Consider the following 17,737-nt stretch of genomic DNA (forward strand, 5'->3'; position numbering starts at 1 on the left):
AGTGCTTTAACATGTGGGAAGGGACTAAGGGAGGGGGCTCCACACTAGGGATGGGACGATAAGCTATATTACCGTTTATCGTGATAAAAAACACTCACGATAATCTTATCGTGGAGATTTAATTTATCGTGATATCGTCCTCCGTCATGCACTGGGATCCGTTCACCTTTTATTTGCCGAGCTGCATATCCGGTACCACTTAAACCCTCTATAATTGGTAAAAGGTACTTATAATATACCTACTTGATACTGTCTTTTTCTCACTCTCCATCAAATGTCATAGCCAAAAAATAGCCGATCTACAACGCATTGTGAGCTTGTAGATCGGCTATTTTTTGGCAAATCATGTTCCGCCCCAGGATAATGAATTTTGATTATCACGATAATATCGTGAATCGCGATTTCTTTTGTCACAATACTCGTGATATGAAATGTTCATATCGTCCCATCCCTCCTCCACACCAATAAGCCGCGGCGGTCACACAAAACGGGGGCGGCTGGATGTTTTCAAGGTGAAGCACAAAACGAAGGGACCGCGGCGGTGGCAGACTGCAACCGTTCTACCGCCAATGAGCAGACGCCATGGAATGCATTTCCTCTGGTCTGGAAGACCACCATGCTGATGATGATGATGAGGAGGAGGAGGAGGAGGGGGGGGGGGGGGGGGGGGGTAAGGGCGGAGCATCAGGAGTGCTGGAGAGAAGGGTGGGGGCGGGGTGGAGTGCCAGCTTTCGCTGTGTGGAGCAAGAACATCTGGAAGCATTTATGTCTGCGCGCGCTCAGCCTCTCTCATACACGCACGCACACACACAGGTCCAACAGTTACATCACGCAAAGCTCCACATAAGCCCCTGCCCCCACAAAACACACACACACACACCAACTGGGGGACCAAATACTTCAACATAAAGCCAGACAAAACGCATCCCAGGTATCTCTTCAAAAACAAACATGCTGTGTGTGTGTGTGTGTGGGGGGGGGGGGGGGGGGGGCTTTAGTCACACACTCACACACAGATATCGTACACGGTTAGACGTTCTAACATTCAAAAGACTAAAACAGATGTATCGACCACAGGCGCACACACACAGACACGAGCACCACACACACACACACACACACACACACACACACACACACACACACACACACACACACACACACACACACACACACACACACACACACACACACACACACACACACACACACACACACACACACACACACACACACACAACCAACCAGTCCCCCCCCCCCCCCCCAGCCTCCGTAACCTAGTACGATTTCCTGCAAATTCCAAAGTCAGATCCCGGCTGGAACATTTCAGCCTGCCTGCCACGTCAGTTTGCCTCCGCCATCCTCCCTCGCTCTCTCTCTCTGCTCTCCAACTCTTTCTCCTTCTTTCTCTGCTCTTTATCCGATGAGGTGACTGGTGTTGAGGTACGCGTTGTGACCGTCGGGGCTTTTAGGTTGAAACAACGTATAGCTTTGGTTTGGTGTTAAAAATGTTCACGCTTTAGCGTTGCTATCTTTTCAGAAAGTATATCATTTTTTGGTTATAGAAATATGTATGTTTAATTCTTTCTGGGAGAGTGGATATGAGCGAGGCCTCTGGAGTGATCTCAACAATACGTCTTTGGTCATATTTAACGGTGAGTAAAAGTAATTGCACGGTTCTGTTTATTAAAAACACATTTACAACATTTATATGACGCTTTGAGCGAACTTTAAGTTCACCTTATTACGTCTTTTGAGTTATATATAAATATGTATTCCATAGAGGCAGCTTAATTAATATGTACTTTTATACAACGCAAAGACGGTGCCTTTTACTGGACAACTCCTTCCGTCATCGAACACAACCCCTGAAATGGCCTTAAACATAAATAAACTGTAGAGCTGTGTTTGTGCTGAGTGTGCACATAGCTATGTAGCAAAGAGGGCCAGACTGTGTTCTGTGTTCATTGTAAAAGAGGCAAAAAAATATCTTTACAATCAAAGGTAATGATCCTAGATTATGTTAAGATCCTACCATTTCTGTGCATTTGATTTATTAAGTCGTGTTTTCCTTGCTTACCGTAAAATCGCTCTGGATTAAGAGCGTCTGCTAAATGCCTAAATTGTAAATTGTGAGGTCATTTTCAAATAGTTTTTTTTTTTCCTGTGTGTCAACATTTCTTTTAGGATAAAACCACTGCATTGTTAACAATGACATGTTGGGCTCCTCCATGTGGGTAGCTGTTAGGGATGGGACGATAGAATAATTTCATATCATGATTATTGTGACAAAAGAAATTGTGATTTACGATATTATCGCTCTAATCACAATCCATTATCCTGGGGCGGAACATTTGCCAAAAAAAATTGCAGATCTACAAGCTTGTAGATCGGCTATTTTTTGGCAAAGACATTTGATAAGAGAGTGGAAAAAAAGACTATTTCAAGTACGCATACCGTATTATAAGTAACTTTTTACCAATTATAGAGGCTTGAAGTGGTACTGGATATGCAGCTCGGCAAATAAAAGCTGAACTGATCCCAGTGCATGACGGGAGGACGATTTCGCGTTAAATTAAATCTCCACGATACGATTTCTGCGAGTGTTTTTTTTTTTCACGATAAACGTTAACATCGCGTATCGTCCCATCCCTAGTAGCTGTTTAACCAAGCGTTTGTGTTTGCTCTACCGCTGCCCTTTGTCCCAGTGTCCCCAGGGGAGGCGACCTCAGCGGCCACAACGACCTCAGGGATCTTCCTCCCACCAGGCTCCCTCCCTCCCTGCCTCCCTGCCTCACCCCCCCGCCTGCCCAGTGTTCAGACTACCTGTTCATCAGGCTGCAGCTGAACAGTAGTCTGCACATTGGTTAGGCTGGGTCGGGACACACACACAAACACACACATGCAGCTCACACCTCGACCAGGAAGGATGAGAAGACTCCTACAGCAAGACGCGAACGAAGGAGGCGTTATCTAATGTTATGTGTTGTTTTTGTGTTGTCTTCAACTGTTATTTTACGCTTTAACTGTTGAAACATAGCAGATAGATCTGCTATCTTTGAAAAGATCGAGAACATTTTTTGCAAATCTTTGAATATATCTTAAAGAAAAAAACCTTAACTCATATATTTGCTTATGGGCCGGTCCCTGGAACAACATATTTTGAGATGGGGGTCCGCGGCCAAATACATGTAATTTTGGGGGTCCTTGCCATGAAAGTTTGAGAACCACTGTTTTTTCTTTTTTTTTTTTTTTACTTTTTTTATTTTATTTTAGATTGCACCAATTTAAACAAACATGACAAGACACACCAACATTGAGAACCACTGTTTTTGTGTTGTCATTTGTCATGTTATTTAATTTTTTTCTTTTCTTTTTTGTTTAAGAGGACCGCAAAGGAAATAGGCCCTCTGGCTTTATTGCGTTGTCATCCTCTTGTGATGCATTGACTGTTATGTCTGAAAGGGCTTTTGTTCCGTTTTGTTTTTTATGTCACTGAATAAAATCAATCAAAAACAGAGGCTCTCCATCTCATGTGATCCTATGCTGGCTCAAGGCAGGAGTTTGCTGTGTGTTGGCTTAAGCCCTATATACTTTGTCATACAACAAGTAGCCAAAATAGCTGAACGACAAGCTCTATATTCATTTCATAGCGACATATCGTGAGGTTGTAGATCGGCAATATTTGTTTGCCGTTTCCGAAATAATCATTTAAAAACTGTTTTGAAATTGTGCCCATAACAGTGTTGTTTTTGACAACACATTTTGATTTAGTTTTAGTCATAGTCTTTTGAATAAAATGTCATTTAGTTTTAGTCATAATTTAGTCACCTGAAAAGTTTTAGTTTTAGTCTAATTTTAGTCGACTAAATATCATAAGATTTTAGACAACTAAATCTACAGTTGATTTAGTCAACTGAAATGTATTTTGGCAGGCCTTGATGGCATCGTAATGATTGATTTTACACTTGGTTGTGTGCTGAAAATAGCCGATCTACAAGCTCACAACGCGTCGCAGCGCGACGCGTTGTGAGCTTGTAGATCTGCTATTTTCAGCACACATCTGAGAGCAACCAAACATAACATAACTCTCTTCTACACTAGTCCAGTTTTTATTTTGTTGACGAAATTGTCAATATATTTAGTCTTAGTTTTAGTCATCACAGCTTAGTTTTTATTTAGTTTTCGTCAGTGAAAAAAACACAGTCGACAACCATTTTTCGTCATAGTTTTAGTCGACGAAATCAACACTGGCCCATAATAGGGATGCCAGGGTTAATGTGGCTAAACTCACTAGCTAACTGTCCAACAACAGATCGCTCTCACCTCCTCGTCTTTGTACCAGGAGAGGGACTCGGCAGTCAGGACAAACCAGTACTCCTTGGACCCTCCCTTCATGATGCTGATGTTGATGGTGAGCCAGCCTTTGCGGATCACCTGTGTGGAGAGTAGGATATAATGAGAGAGAGACAGAGGGGAGACTAGTAACAGGAGAATGGAGGGAGTACAACTTTACCGTTGTAATGGAAAGGGCTCCGTAACATGTTGCTGTGCCATTCATCGTATGATGTTAATGAATAAACTGACTCAAATCTAATGAAACCTTACCTTCTTACCATACTCACTGTCTCTGCCTGTGTCTTACCTGAGCCATTTGAGGTCAGTATGCCTAAAATTGTGTGCGCGTGTGTATCTATCTATCTATATATATATATATATATATATATATATATATATATATATATCGTCGTTGTCGGGTGGAAACCCTATATGTCCAAAACCATTCGTTTTGCATTTACCATTTTAAAAATGATTTAAACTAGTGAAAACAGCCGATCTACAAGCACACAACGCCTCGCACCGCGAGGCGTTGTGTGCTTGTAGATCTGCTGTTTTCACTACTTTTGTGCAACGGCCTTGTATGATGAAGCAGGGCTTTACTTTGCGAAAGAAACGTACACATTTGAAACTGGGAGATACAAGGTTTCCACCCGACAACGACGATATACAAACCGTATGATGTCAAGAGCTGACAATAGTAAGAATAGTACTATGATAGTCACACATAGTGAGCGTAACGTAACTAAACTAACATGTATTACTAAATAAAGCATCGCTGCTCTGAAGGGAGCATTAAGCAGAGCAAACGGAGAACGTGTGCAGCAGTCCTCAGTCTCAACGTCCTCACACAAACACGGGGTTGCAGATGGCGTCCAGACCATGCTGGCCCACACAACAGCGTGTGTGGGTGTCAGAGGGCAAGGGGTCGACGGTGGTATGTTAGGGTCAGCGGGTCAGTACACACGCTAGCATATACACAGAGCAGTTAAAACACAGCGGGGCAGAGTTAATGGTGTTAACCGGACATCAGCGCACTACACTCTCCAGTGTGTGGGCTGGCAGGGGGCTGGTGGTGGGGGATGAAGTCTGGGGTCATGAAAGATGAAAGACTCGATAGAAAAAGGATTGTTTAAAACCCATTTAGGCCTAGAATTATTGAATGCTTTAACCAGGTGAAAAATAGCAGATATACAAGCTCACAGCGCGGCACCGAGTGCCGCGCTGCGAGCTTGTAGATCTGCTATTTTTGAAAAAAAGACGTGAAAATGTGTGCAAATCTTTGAATATAATGTATTTTCAAAAGCCAACGTTTTTAACTCAAATTTAGCTTCTGGGTGGTCCCTGGAACTAAATATGTTGAATGGGGGTCCGTAGCTAAATAAATATAATTTTGGGGGTCCTTCACATGAAAAGGTTTGAGAACCACTGACATAGTAGTAGACGATGGCTGGCCAGATTGCTGACATAGAAACATAGGTTTTTTCAAAAAGAAACGTAGAAGGATTCAAAAGACACTTATAGAATCGGGTCAAAATTCAAATTTTCATGATTTAAAAAAAATAGCAGATCTACAAGCTCGCAGCGCGGCACTCGGTGCCGCGCTGTGAGCTTGTATATCTGCTATTTTTCAATAGTTCAAGCATAAAATAATGATACACAATATGTGTACCCGTTCTAAATGGGTTAACGGAGAGAGACGCCGGTAGACTGAACTCTACTTAGTGTACAGCTAGGGATAACGAATTTATAGTTCATCGTACGACGGCTCGTCGAAAACCTGTAATTTTAGGCGAGCAGTGCAGTCGTACGATGACTCATAAATCAGTGGTCTACAGTTACGGTGGAAAAGTGTAGTGGAGAGAGGAAGGAGGGAAAACCATGAGACGACAGGCAGATTTAAGGATTTTAAAGAAGCTCTGTCTCAGAGGACAATATGTGTGTATTTTGGAGGAGAGTGGCTCTCTCTCTCCTCGCTGCAATTCATCTCCATTTTTTTTTAAAAACGGTCTCCGGTGCGATGCTTAATGTACCGGGACGTAAGAGCATCGATTTAGAGGAAAGGCGGCGCTCCCATCAAGACAAATGAGCTAAAGTGTCCACTCGAAGATCTGCTATAAACCTCTTCTTCACTCTCTCTCCATCCAGAACTACAGAACTGGAATGAGTTATGGGTGAGACTCGTTAGTAAGAAAGCGCCAACATAAACAAGGGAAATGAGGCGAGAACACTGGAGCTGAATTGTTAGTTTGCCTTGGCGGGTAAATACTTCATTCCGCTCAGACTAAGAAAAGTAAAAAAGGCGCCACCTTTTACGTTAGTTTGGAAATATTATAAACATTATGATGCTATATTAGCGGAAAGTCCGTCAAGTTTTCTTCCGCCAGATAATTACCGTAACTTGTCACAATATATAATTTTCAATGTATGCATTGATTTGAAAGATTTCATCAATTTGTAAGATTATCACAATTCAAAATATAATAATGATATCCTCCTCAACTAGCAACAGATTTCACTTTCACATTGTCAAGCACAATGCAAACAGTACTTAACAGTGATTAAACAACAGGAATGTCAATTACGATTATTTGTAATCAATCAGTAAAGTAATGGACTCCAAAAAACGGTATTGTGATTCTAATAATCAGAAAGATCTGATTATAATACAGAAACCAACTGGTAAGAACCCATGCAAAAATAATCAATTTAGGAGTTAAGTTGTCAGTAGGAGTGGCTTGTAACAAAGTGAAGTTATGACAGAAACGTAGGACAGACATGCATGCATGGCGGCATGCATAAATGGGCTACTTCGTTGAAAAGGGACGAGAAATCGGAGTTTGCTAAAGGGATTCCACTCCACTCGAAGAATCTGTATGTTGTGTTCAGTTGATCTGAACGGTTCCCCTCCACCCCAAGCCCTGTTGATGTTCAGATTGATTCTCCAAAAGACAAACTGCTGGCCGCAGTGCTGGAGGCAACAGGGACATTAACCAGACACAAACAGAACTGACGCCGGCCACAGTCACTCTTGGGGGGGAGGGTGGAGGGGTCCACCATCTTCTCTAAGGTCTTTCAAAGAGAGTCAAAGCATTACACAGAGGAGCACGGCAAACAACATGTATTGTTTTTTTCTCCACAGGAGCATTACGTTGTTTTCCGGTGGAAACCTTGTATGCCAAAACCTTCCCTTTTTGGTTGTATAAAAAAAAAATATTTAAAGTAGTAAAAATAGCCAATCTACAAGCACACAATGCCTCGTACCGCGAGGCGGTGTGTGCTTGTAGATCTGCTATTTTCACAAGTTTTGTGCGACAGCCTTGTATGATGAAGCAGGGCTTTGCTTTACGAAAAAACATGCACATTTGAAAGTTGGAGATACAAGGTTTCTGCCAGACAGTGACGATTACCAAGCGGAGAGAAGACTTTTAAAGTTGTTGTCAAAATGTTTGGTGCAACGGGTTAAGTAAGGTTAGTCAGTCTATCGACAATTTAAAGACAATTATTGTCTTGTTAAAACGAGGCCCACGAATTATCGAGGGAAACCCGCGTGTTACTGTGAAGGCAGTCGCCGATTACTGGCGACTGTGTATGATCAATTAGAATTGCTCTGGCTTTCTGCCCACGGGTGTGGAGACACTACCTTCTCCTCATGTCCCTCTCCCAGTCCGCCAAGCTGCAGGGTGGAGAACGTCTATGAGAACAGAACAACTTGACAAATAAGCATCAAGCTCCAGGCAGCGTGTTGTGTGTGGTTGGGTCTCTCTTGGCCTGACCGTACTAAGCTAGACGGGCTGACTTGTGTGATGGCCTCAGTTCTGTGTAGCTAGTTTAGGCCCTGCCTCCCCCTGGCACAGAGCGCTTTAGATCTGTGGGGGTACTTACCAGAATCTCACCCTGCGATAATTGGAAGGGGAGGAGGAGGAGGAGGGGTTAAAAGGCAATGGATGGTAGGATAAGAAAAAAACAAAATCATAGCCAGAGAAAGAGGGGAAAGCAAGCAAGCAAAGATGGGAGATAGATGGAGAGGAAGAAAAGGGTGAGGGTTGGAGGGATGTAACAGGTGAATGGAGGGAGAAAGATTGATTTGGAAGGATGGGATGAGGTGGAGAAGGAGATTGGTGAAGAAAGGACAGATGGAAGGGTGAGGTTGGAGAGGGAAATGGAAGACAGGGTGGTGGAAATGGTCAGAATGAACAGTTTTGAAGTGGGAGAAGGAAGGGGAAAAGATTCCATCAGAGAGATGGGGGGGGAGAGAGAGAGAGAGAGAGAGAGAGAGAGAGAGAGAGAGAGAGAGAGAGGAGAGAGAGAGAGCAAGAGAGTTACATGCAATTAGAATTACTTCAATACCACAATTTGGTTATTTTATATTCGTTGCTCAACCAATAGCAGCGGGATCCCATGCACAACCATTCCATTCCGTTCACATTCAGAATTTCAAATGCAAAAAAGGGTGAGTTAATGGGAGGACAACGAAGACAAAACAACAACATAACCCGGGGATTAATTGTTGCTTTGCTTGTAGGAGGACATGCCTGGGTTGTAAAAAACAGCGCGTGCAAAACAGCGATTAATGGCAGCAGTGGAAAACCGATGCTTAATTCCAAGTAGGGGGGAAGCAGGGAGGGCGGGGTCTTCGTGTTCACTTATAACAAGGCAACTCTCCTCCTCAATGAAACAGAATTTGATACCACCGCCACAGGCCTTGGAACGACACGGTCTAACCTGCAAAACCTCGAATATTGATCACTGGAGATCAGCAGCCATTTAGTGTTACTTCAGGATTGTTCTTTTAAATACACAAGAAATGTGTGGACATTAAACACCGGGAAAGGAGAGATACCGGCTTTTCACAACATGGCAAACAAAGACAGGCCAGTTTAACATCAAGATTAGGACTGGGAACGGTCAGTATTTAAGGGGTGTACAATACATGGGAGGAGTACAAACTAACAGTTAGATGGGTCTAAATTAGTGTTTCTCAAACTATCAAATTCCAAGGTCTCCCCCTTAACTCTGACAGTGTACAAACGGAACCAAATGAACCCATCAGGGTTCATTTGGTTCCATTTGTACACTGCCAGTTACAGACTTGTATGGGTCAATGTAGACCCCCATAAAGGAACCCACAGAGTCCCTGGAATCCACTTTGAGAAGCATTGGTCTAAATAGATTAATGGCATTATGCCTGATTACTGGTGGGATTGGGTCTATTTACCTGGTCAATAACTAGGACTGGTAGGGATATCAGTGGAGGGAGATTAGAGGTGGGGGTTGGCTTGGTGAGCAGGGCAGGGTAGTGGGTAGTGTCAGTTTAAAGGGGTCAGGGGAGGTTCATGGTACCTGGTTAGGAATGGCCCTCTTCTTGTTGGCAGCCGTGTTCCTCTGCTGGGCGCTGGGAGGAGATGAAACACAGTTAAAACACAGACAATATGCTACAGAACCACGTCTTGTTTGACCCTTTTAAGACCTGGAACCACTTTTTAACCATTATTTTATGCTTTTGGCTATTAAAAAATAGCAGATATACAGGCTCACAGCGCGGCACCGCAAGCTTGTAGATCTGCAATTACTTGTTTTTTTTTGTGTATCTTGTCTTTGAATATATCTTTTTAAAAGCGAACATTTGTAATTGTAACTCAATAATATTTGCTTCTGGGGGTCCCTGGAACCATAGACATAGAAAGGTAGACGACTCCTTCCGGCTCTGGGGCATATGCATCGAGGAGGAACCAAGGGAATCTGCATCGCTTCCGCGTGCGTCACACATACGGCAATAAAGCTCTGTTGAATTGATAAGTCCCGGAAAAGTCACACTGTGATTGGCCAGTAGTCACTTTGACTGGCAGCGTTCCCTGTTTTTCCCCGGACGTCCGGACTCCAGTTGTTACACATGGCTCCAGTGAACTGCAGAGGAGGATGAGGTATCTGCTGTTTCATATCTATGCCTGGAACAACATATTTTGAGATGGGAGTCCGCGGCCAAATATTTTGGGGGTCCATGTCATGAAAAAGTCTGAGAACCACTGATTTAGAAGAACGATTTAGAAGACATTTATAGAATCGAGTCAATATATTCATAGACTTGCACACGTTTTATCGTTTTTTTTTCAACCGCGCTGTGAGCTTGTATGTCTGCTATATATTTTAAAGCATAAAATAATGGTTAAATCGGTTCAAGTCTAACGTGACATAGTCTCGCGTAGCCAGACAACTATTCCACAATCTCCGAATGCTATATAGAGTCTGGAACGGCAGCTCCCGAACGACGAGTATCGGAAGTAGCCACTGCTGCACGGAACTGTAGTCCCATTGGAAACATAACAGAAGCACAATAGCTCAGACAAAGTCACTCGAGCGACCTATTCTGTTATGGGTGTATAGTTTAAGAAAACGTTTGAAAACATCATGAAAGTAACACTAATAACACCAGAGAAAGACGAAATAACGGAGACTTAACGCTTCCAGTAGGACATGTTATTGCTACTGCACCAAGGGAGCGGTTGCGTCGCATCCGCTTTATCTCGCAATCATCGTTTCTATTTCAGTTTGCCAGACTGTATGCCGGGAGCATTTGCCCAAATCGCGGAGGCAACAGTCTGGCCTCGCGAGACTAAACGCGACACAGACGCGTTCCAGTTCATAAAGGGTTAAACTGGTCTACGCTTGTCAACGTTTTGCACACACGAGAAAAAGAGTATTAAAAAATGGGGTGTATAGGTGTTTGGGCAGTGGAAAGGGTGACAGGCTCACACAGACACACACAAGTGTATGAAAAAAAGGTATACAGTAAATAAGAACACAAAACAAGACACACAAACCCCTGCGTGTGTGTTATCTGCCAGCGCACCTGTTGTTGCTGAACCCTGGGGGGCTACCGTCCTCCAGCCTTCTGTTGTCGAGACTGAAAGTGACGAGTCACGGTAACCGTTAAACAACCCTAGTCTAACGGACCTCTCAACACACTATACGGCAATCCACTCACCATGCGCTAAAAGACACAAACCCACACACAGCAGGGCTTGCTTTGTTACTCAGTCAATGGCTTAAGTTTGGCACGACTCAAACAGTGGGAGGAGGGGAGCTCCACTCGGCTACGACATGCTACGATGATCTACTACGTTAAGACTACAGTACGTTAGGGTGCGTCGTCGGTCGCGCACTGGGTGGGAACCCTGCCGAGACATCCCACATCAGCCATTGAATGTCTGACAAACAGTTGCAATCAAAAGATCCTAGTGCTGTGTGTCGACGCCGAACATATCGTCACTGTCGGGCAGAAACCTTGTATCTCCAAGTTTCAAATTTGTACATTTTTTCACAAAGTAAAGCACTGCTTCATCACACAAGGCCGTCGCACAAAAGTAGTGAAAACAGCTGATCTACAAGCACACAACGCCTCGCGGTGCGAGGCGTTGTGTGCTTGTAGATCGGCTGTTTTCGCTAGTTTAAATCGTTTTTAAAATGATAAATACAAAACAAACGGTTTTGGACATACAAGGTTTCCACCCGACAACGACGATATATTTTATTTTTGTATTATTATTATTATACTTTGTGTTTTACAACGGCAGTTCTAGCAGTCCTCCCTGAGTAGCGTGCACAACCCTTTCATCACCGAACAGCCAGCATCGCATAGGGAGTGCAACCGCCTAGCAATCAAGCATGCTTGATTGATCTGGTTAGGCAGGAGCAGTACAGCAGCATGCAGACAGATGACTGGACAGACAGATTGGCCATTCATTTCTGACCCCCCCTCCCCCCCGGTACACAGGAACACACTCTTTCTGTTGTGAGAGTGGATCCTTAATCAGCAGCCTACATCTCTGTGACTCACTGCTATGCTGACAGCATGGAGTTATGTTGAATGCTGAAACTCTTCTCTTGTCGAGAGTCGCCACTATCCTCACAGTCAAGGGAATGACTCAAGTGCTTGTGATCGCCGACCGGAGGGAGAGGGACAGCCCCGGCCTCTGCTATGTCGGGGCGCCTGTCAAGACTAGCACTAATCCTTCACAGATATTTGTTGTGTAGCCGGTACACGAGTGGAAAATCATTGCAAATGATGAATTAAATCGATCCTAATCCTATCTGACATAAAGGAACAGAATCGCTGCTGCGCTAATGACAGGGACAAGAAATGCCCTGTATTTCTACCTGCCTCAAAAAAGTGACGTTACGGATGTTTCGGTGCAATGCAAAGAAGTAAATTGGTTTCTCTATTTTGAGAGCATGTCATCATATTGTCATTTTTGCTATTCATCATACAACACACAGTAGTATATGTTGTACTATAGTGCTTATAGCCATGTGTCCACCAAAGCATTTTCTCCCAGCTGAAAATGCATGGCGCTCTCTAGAACAAGCTTCCAAATGGCCAAGATAAAAACGCCAGTCATGAATGCGCAGCACGGAATGAACGCTCAGCGCCTCGTCATGCTGCTGGCGTTTCCAGCATAGAGTAAATAAAAAGCACTCACACTGAAAACAATACAAATCATACCCTGCACTCAGGGAAGAAAAAAATCAAACCTCGGTTCGAAGTGAAGCGGTGAATTTTGTATTCTATGTGTTCTAGAGCTATGAAATCTGTGTTCTAGAGCTATACTTTCTATGTGCTTTAGTTCTATATTTTTATGAATTCTTAATGAATGAATGATTTTATCTGGAGGGCCAAGTTGTCATGTGAAGCTTGACCAATCCTCAATACTGCATGCACGGGACATGACACGGACACAGGACTCCTTGGAAGCCTATGGGACAGCCTGTACGGGACAGACAAAGTCACTCCTTGGAAGCGGCTTTCGCCGCTTCCAAAAAAAAACGTTAACCTAGCGGCACAACCTAAAGGTAGGCATGTATCTAGGTCTTTGAGCGGCTGGTACTGAACCATCTGAGACCAAAAGTTAGTGAACATCTGGACCCCCTTCAGTTTGCTTATCAGGCCAACATAGGGGTCGTCGACGCCATCACCTACATGCTCAACAAGGCCCTCACCCACCTCGAAGATCTGGGCAACACAGTCAGAATCATGTTTTTTGACTTCTCCAGCTCCAACACTCTTCTGCTTGCGGAGAAGCTCGCGCTGATGGGGGTGGAAAGGGGCCTGGTTACATGGATTACGGACTACCTCTCCGGCAGACCGCAGTACGTGAGGCTGCAGAACTGTAGATCTGATGTGCTGGTGAGCAATACGGGTGCACCGCAGGGTACTGTACTCTCTCCTTTCCTGTTCACTCTCTACACTTCTGATTTCCGCTTCAACTCCAAGACCTGTCATCTACAGAAGTTTTCAGATGATACCGTGGTGGTCAGCCAGATCTCTGGTGAAAACACGTCTGAGCATGATGGTGTGGTGAAGGACTTTGGGCAGTGGAGCGAGGCCAACCATCTCCGGCTTAATGCTAGCAAGACCAAGGAGATGGTCGTGGACTTTCGTACGACTAATCATGTTCCCCCGGTGCCTAGCACCATAAACGGAGAGGTGGTGGAATTTGTGGACAACTACAAATTCCTTGGAATGCACCTGAACAGCTCTTTGGACTGGTCTGACAACGCTGAGGCGATCCTCAGAAGAGCAGGCTGTTCCTCCTGAGAAGACTGAGATCGTTTGGAGTGTACAACAAGATGCTTCAGATGTTCTACCAGTCAGTTATGGCTAGTGTTCTCTTTTTTGGAATATCTTGCTGGGGGGGCAACAACAGAGCTGGTGACACTGCCAACCTCAACAGACTGGTGAGGAAGGCGGGCTCTGTCGTTGGGTCCTCCTTACAGGGGGTGGAGGAAATAGCCATTGTGCGTACAGCTAGGAAGCTGGTCGCCATCTTGGAGAACTCCTCCCATCCCCTCTACCCTGAGATCTTTGGTAGAGGAAACAACCGTTTCCGCTACCCAGGACGGAGGTGCGAAAGTCTTGGAAAGTCCTTTGTGCCGGTCGCTCTCAAGCAATACAACGAGACTCATGATGGTCGCTTGCCTAGGCCTAATTGGATTACCTAGGACAACTGTTACCTTGCACTACTGGAACAAAAGTTGTACTGACTCTGACCTCTAACGTAATTTTCCCTGAGAGGGTTGCTGTGGCGTCTTGCTGTGGCTCCCATTATTGCTTTAAAAGTAAAAAAAAATATATATATATATATATATATATATATATTCTTGACTTATTTGCACTGACTTTGGTCACTTTTTTTCAGGCCCTGCACTATTGGGTTGTGTTGGTTGTACTGTGTATTATTGCGGTGTTGATATGGCGGTGCGATAGTTGTGTTGCATGACTGCATTGACTAGCAGTGACTGTTATGTGCACTCTTTTGTTTGGCACTGTTTGCTAAGTTATGCTTGAGTATAGCTTTTTTTGTGTGTGTGACGTGTCACTTATGAGCGTTGAATGTTTCGTGGTCACTTTATGTATATATTCTTCTCTTTTTGCAATAGCTTTCAACACTTTGTTTTATTTATCTTTTTTTGTGCTTGCTCTTTGGACTGTATACTACAGTACTCTTTTTCTTTTTCTTACTTCTCTGTAACTTGCAACCTTAACTGCTGTGCTGCCTCTGGGCAACTGAATTTCCCCTGTGGGATAATAAAGGTATATATCTATCTATTTATCTATCTATCTATCTATCTCCTTGGAAGCGGCTTTCAACGCTTCAAAAAAACGCATTGTTGGACACAAACGTTAACCTAGCGGCACAACCTAAAGGTAGGCATGTATCTCAGGCAGCATGGTATTAATGGGGATTACAACATCCCCTATTACTGATATGAGAGGGGTGGGCTACATGCTGCTGTATGAGTGAGGTGGGGGGATTTGACAGGGGAGGGGGATGGATGGATGATGCATACTTAGCGAAGCCAATGAAGTCCTCATGGTTTGTGTTGATGTAGGATTGCTCAATGTCAATCAGAAGGAGAACCTAATAGAAGACAAAGTCATAATTAGAAGTTTTATTAATACACTGATGGAACCGAGCAGAACTGAAAGGCTTGCGATTGGTTATTAACTTTTCCAACCTTCCAATGCCATCAGTATTTATTAACGACTGTCAATTAGAGTGTGATCAACCGACACACACACAATCATGCGTGCGCTCTCACACACACACACACACACACACACACACACACACACACACACACACACACACACACACACACACACACACACACACACACACACACACACACACACACACACACACACACACAGTTACACAACATACAGTTTAGGTATTTAGCAGACGCTCTTACCCAGAGTAAATTGCATGAACCCTCATCAACTAACGAAAACACTGCAGTGCTTCAAATAAATTAGGATACCAGGTAAAAATGTATCCAACCTAGCATCTGTTTAGACAGATGCTTTGAAAAACACAACAGACAAATTCTCACTGATTTCCAGAAATGCATCCAGGATGGGACACAGCATAATGTGGTTAACTAATTGCCTGCCACAGCCCGAGTTTCCCCGAGTTGGCAGCCTTTTTTTTTTTTTACTTCCTACTTCCTGCTACCTACTTACGGTATGATCGCGATCGCGAAATGCGTGTTTGACCCCCAGGACAACTCCATCTTTCAAACATGGCAGCCACGTTTGTTTACATTTGTAGAAAACAAGATTGGCAATATCTCTTGAATGCCTGAACGGATTTTCAAACAGATTTGTAATTTATTTATTTATTTCGTTTGAAAGTTGTGAACGGCGTGCACACGCATGGTGCATGATCCGTGCACAAAGCACAGCATTTTTTTTTTTTACATTTTGTAAAAAAATGGTGGCAGTGAAATGGGTAGGTCGATTTTATCGTGGCAGGCATGGAGTTAAGAAGCACTGGTCCTGGTCAGAGCACACAAGCGGAGTGGAGCGATGACAAAAGCCGCTCCGCGCTCCAGAGGGCTCTTGTCCAACTCACTCGTCGCTCTGGTCGGCCACCGGGCCGCTCCGCTCCCCGCCGCTCCGTCGCTCAACTTGATTTCCGCATCTCTCGCTCCACGCTCGCTCCACGCTCCGCTCAGGGCCGTCAATCAGAGTCAAAAAAGTAGTTTGCTACCATGTCCGAAACAGTTTCTCCTTTGCCAGTGTGTTCCCAACACAAATGGCTGCGCAGCGCTAACGTGAGCCTCGGCTTTGATGGAGACTTGGAGAGCTTTCCACTCGCCACTGTTTTGTTGGAAACATGCGGTGCGCGTCCCCAACAGGATCGGTTCGGAGCGGAGGAGGGTCGGCGCTCAGACCCATTATAAAAGTCGCTCGCTCACGCTCAACTAAAAAACGGCTCGCTCCGCTCCCCGCACCGCTCGCGCTCCACTCCGCTCGTATGCTCTGGTCCTGGTAATGAGCAGTGAGGAAGCATTTCCAGAACCAGAACTGACCTGATCCTTGGTCTTGCCTTCTCTCTCTCTCACATAGGTGGTGACGATTCTCTCCGTTTCCTCTCTCAGTCTGGGGTAGGAGCCGAGCTGTGGAGAAGACACACTGCAGCACTGACTGAGGAAGACAACACACCAGCATATTTAAACTGCACTACTCTACACATCACTGGTTCCCAAACCTCTCAACTCCACTGGACCCAAAAGAGGAATCAGATGTTCGCTCAGGACCCAAACTAGGGAAAATAGCAGATCTACAAGCTCACAACACATCGCAATGCAACGCATTCGTCAGCTTGTAGATCAGCTATTTTCACTACTTCTTAAAAGTTTCTCTCTCTTTAGTCTCTTATCTTTCTCTTTCAATTTTTGGAATTTAAGTTGTTTTGTATTGTTACATTTTGTTGAATAAATGATTATTGACCCATGAAAATGTGCCCGTGAGCCACAAATTGGTCCCGGCCCAGTGTTTGGGAAACAGTGCTCCGAGTAGTACAACTCATCAGCGCATAGAAAAATACAGGAGAGGATAGGAGAACATACAGTAGGAGAGGATAAGGAAAGTGAGAATCAGCCATCTATCTACAAGACACAGTAGAGACATGTACGTATGCATAGCATACAGTACATATCTATTCATCTATTCACATGTACAGCATGTATATAGGATGGATATCTCTGCACTAGGCCAAGTGTAGGCATCACTAAGGCATCTACTACAGCTGGGGATGACACAGGGATGCTACCTATTCCAGAATCTATCAGACATTGTTTGTATTGTTTTTAAAGAATTCTCCAACCTCAGGAATTAAGTTTGTCAGGTCACGAGGAAGCAACAATGCATTTATATACATGTATATACAGGGGCCCCACACATTTTAACAAGATGTTTTAAACGTTTAGTATTTAGTAAGTATTTTACCCCATTTCCAGACCTGCAATAATGATTACACCAGACAGACTGAAGCGAAGGAGTCGCGTGACAAAGAGAACAGATCTACAAGCTGACAACGTATCACGATGCGAC

The 17,737-nt window shown here is 44.2% G+C and overlaps 1 protein-coding gene across 4 annotated transcripts in view; it reads right to left on the bottom strand.

Moving 5' to 3' along the window:
• LOC308284355 (dynamin-2-like) overlaps positions 1-17,737 on the bottom strand; it is a 59,150-nt gene that overhangs the window by 9,240 nt on the left and 32,173 nt on the right. For 2 of the 4 annotated variants that reach the window (XR_013962007.1, XM_080724944.1), the window contains exons 11-15: positions 16,714-16,800; positions 15,187-15,257; positions 9,682-9,733; positions 7,982-8,032; positions 4,327-4,437 (exon numbers count right to left, since the gene is read on the bottom strand). Coding sequence is in view for 3 of the 4 variants with exons in the window: in XM_080724944.1 (XP_080581070.1) it covers positions 4,327-4,437; positions 7,982-8,032; positions 9,682-9,733; positions 15,187-15,257; positions 16,714-16,800 (372 nt within the window). In the remaining variant the exon portion in view is untranslated. The remainder of the gene's footprint in view (positions 1-4,326; positions 4,438-7,981; positions 8,033-9,681; positions 9,734-15,186; positions 15,258-16,713; positions 16,801-17,737) is intronic. The other 2 variants (XM_080724945.1, XM_080724946.1) reach the window with 2 other exon arrangements.

This window comes from Nannobrachium achirus (assembly GCF_963921795.1).
Source record: "Nannobrachium achirus genome assembly, chromosome: 4".
NCBI lineage: Eukaryota > Metazoa > Chordata > Actinopteri > Myctophiformes > Myctophidae > Nannobrachium > Nannobrachium achirus.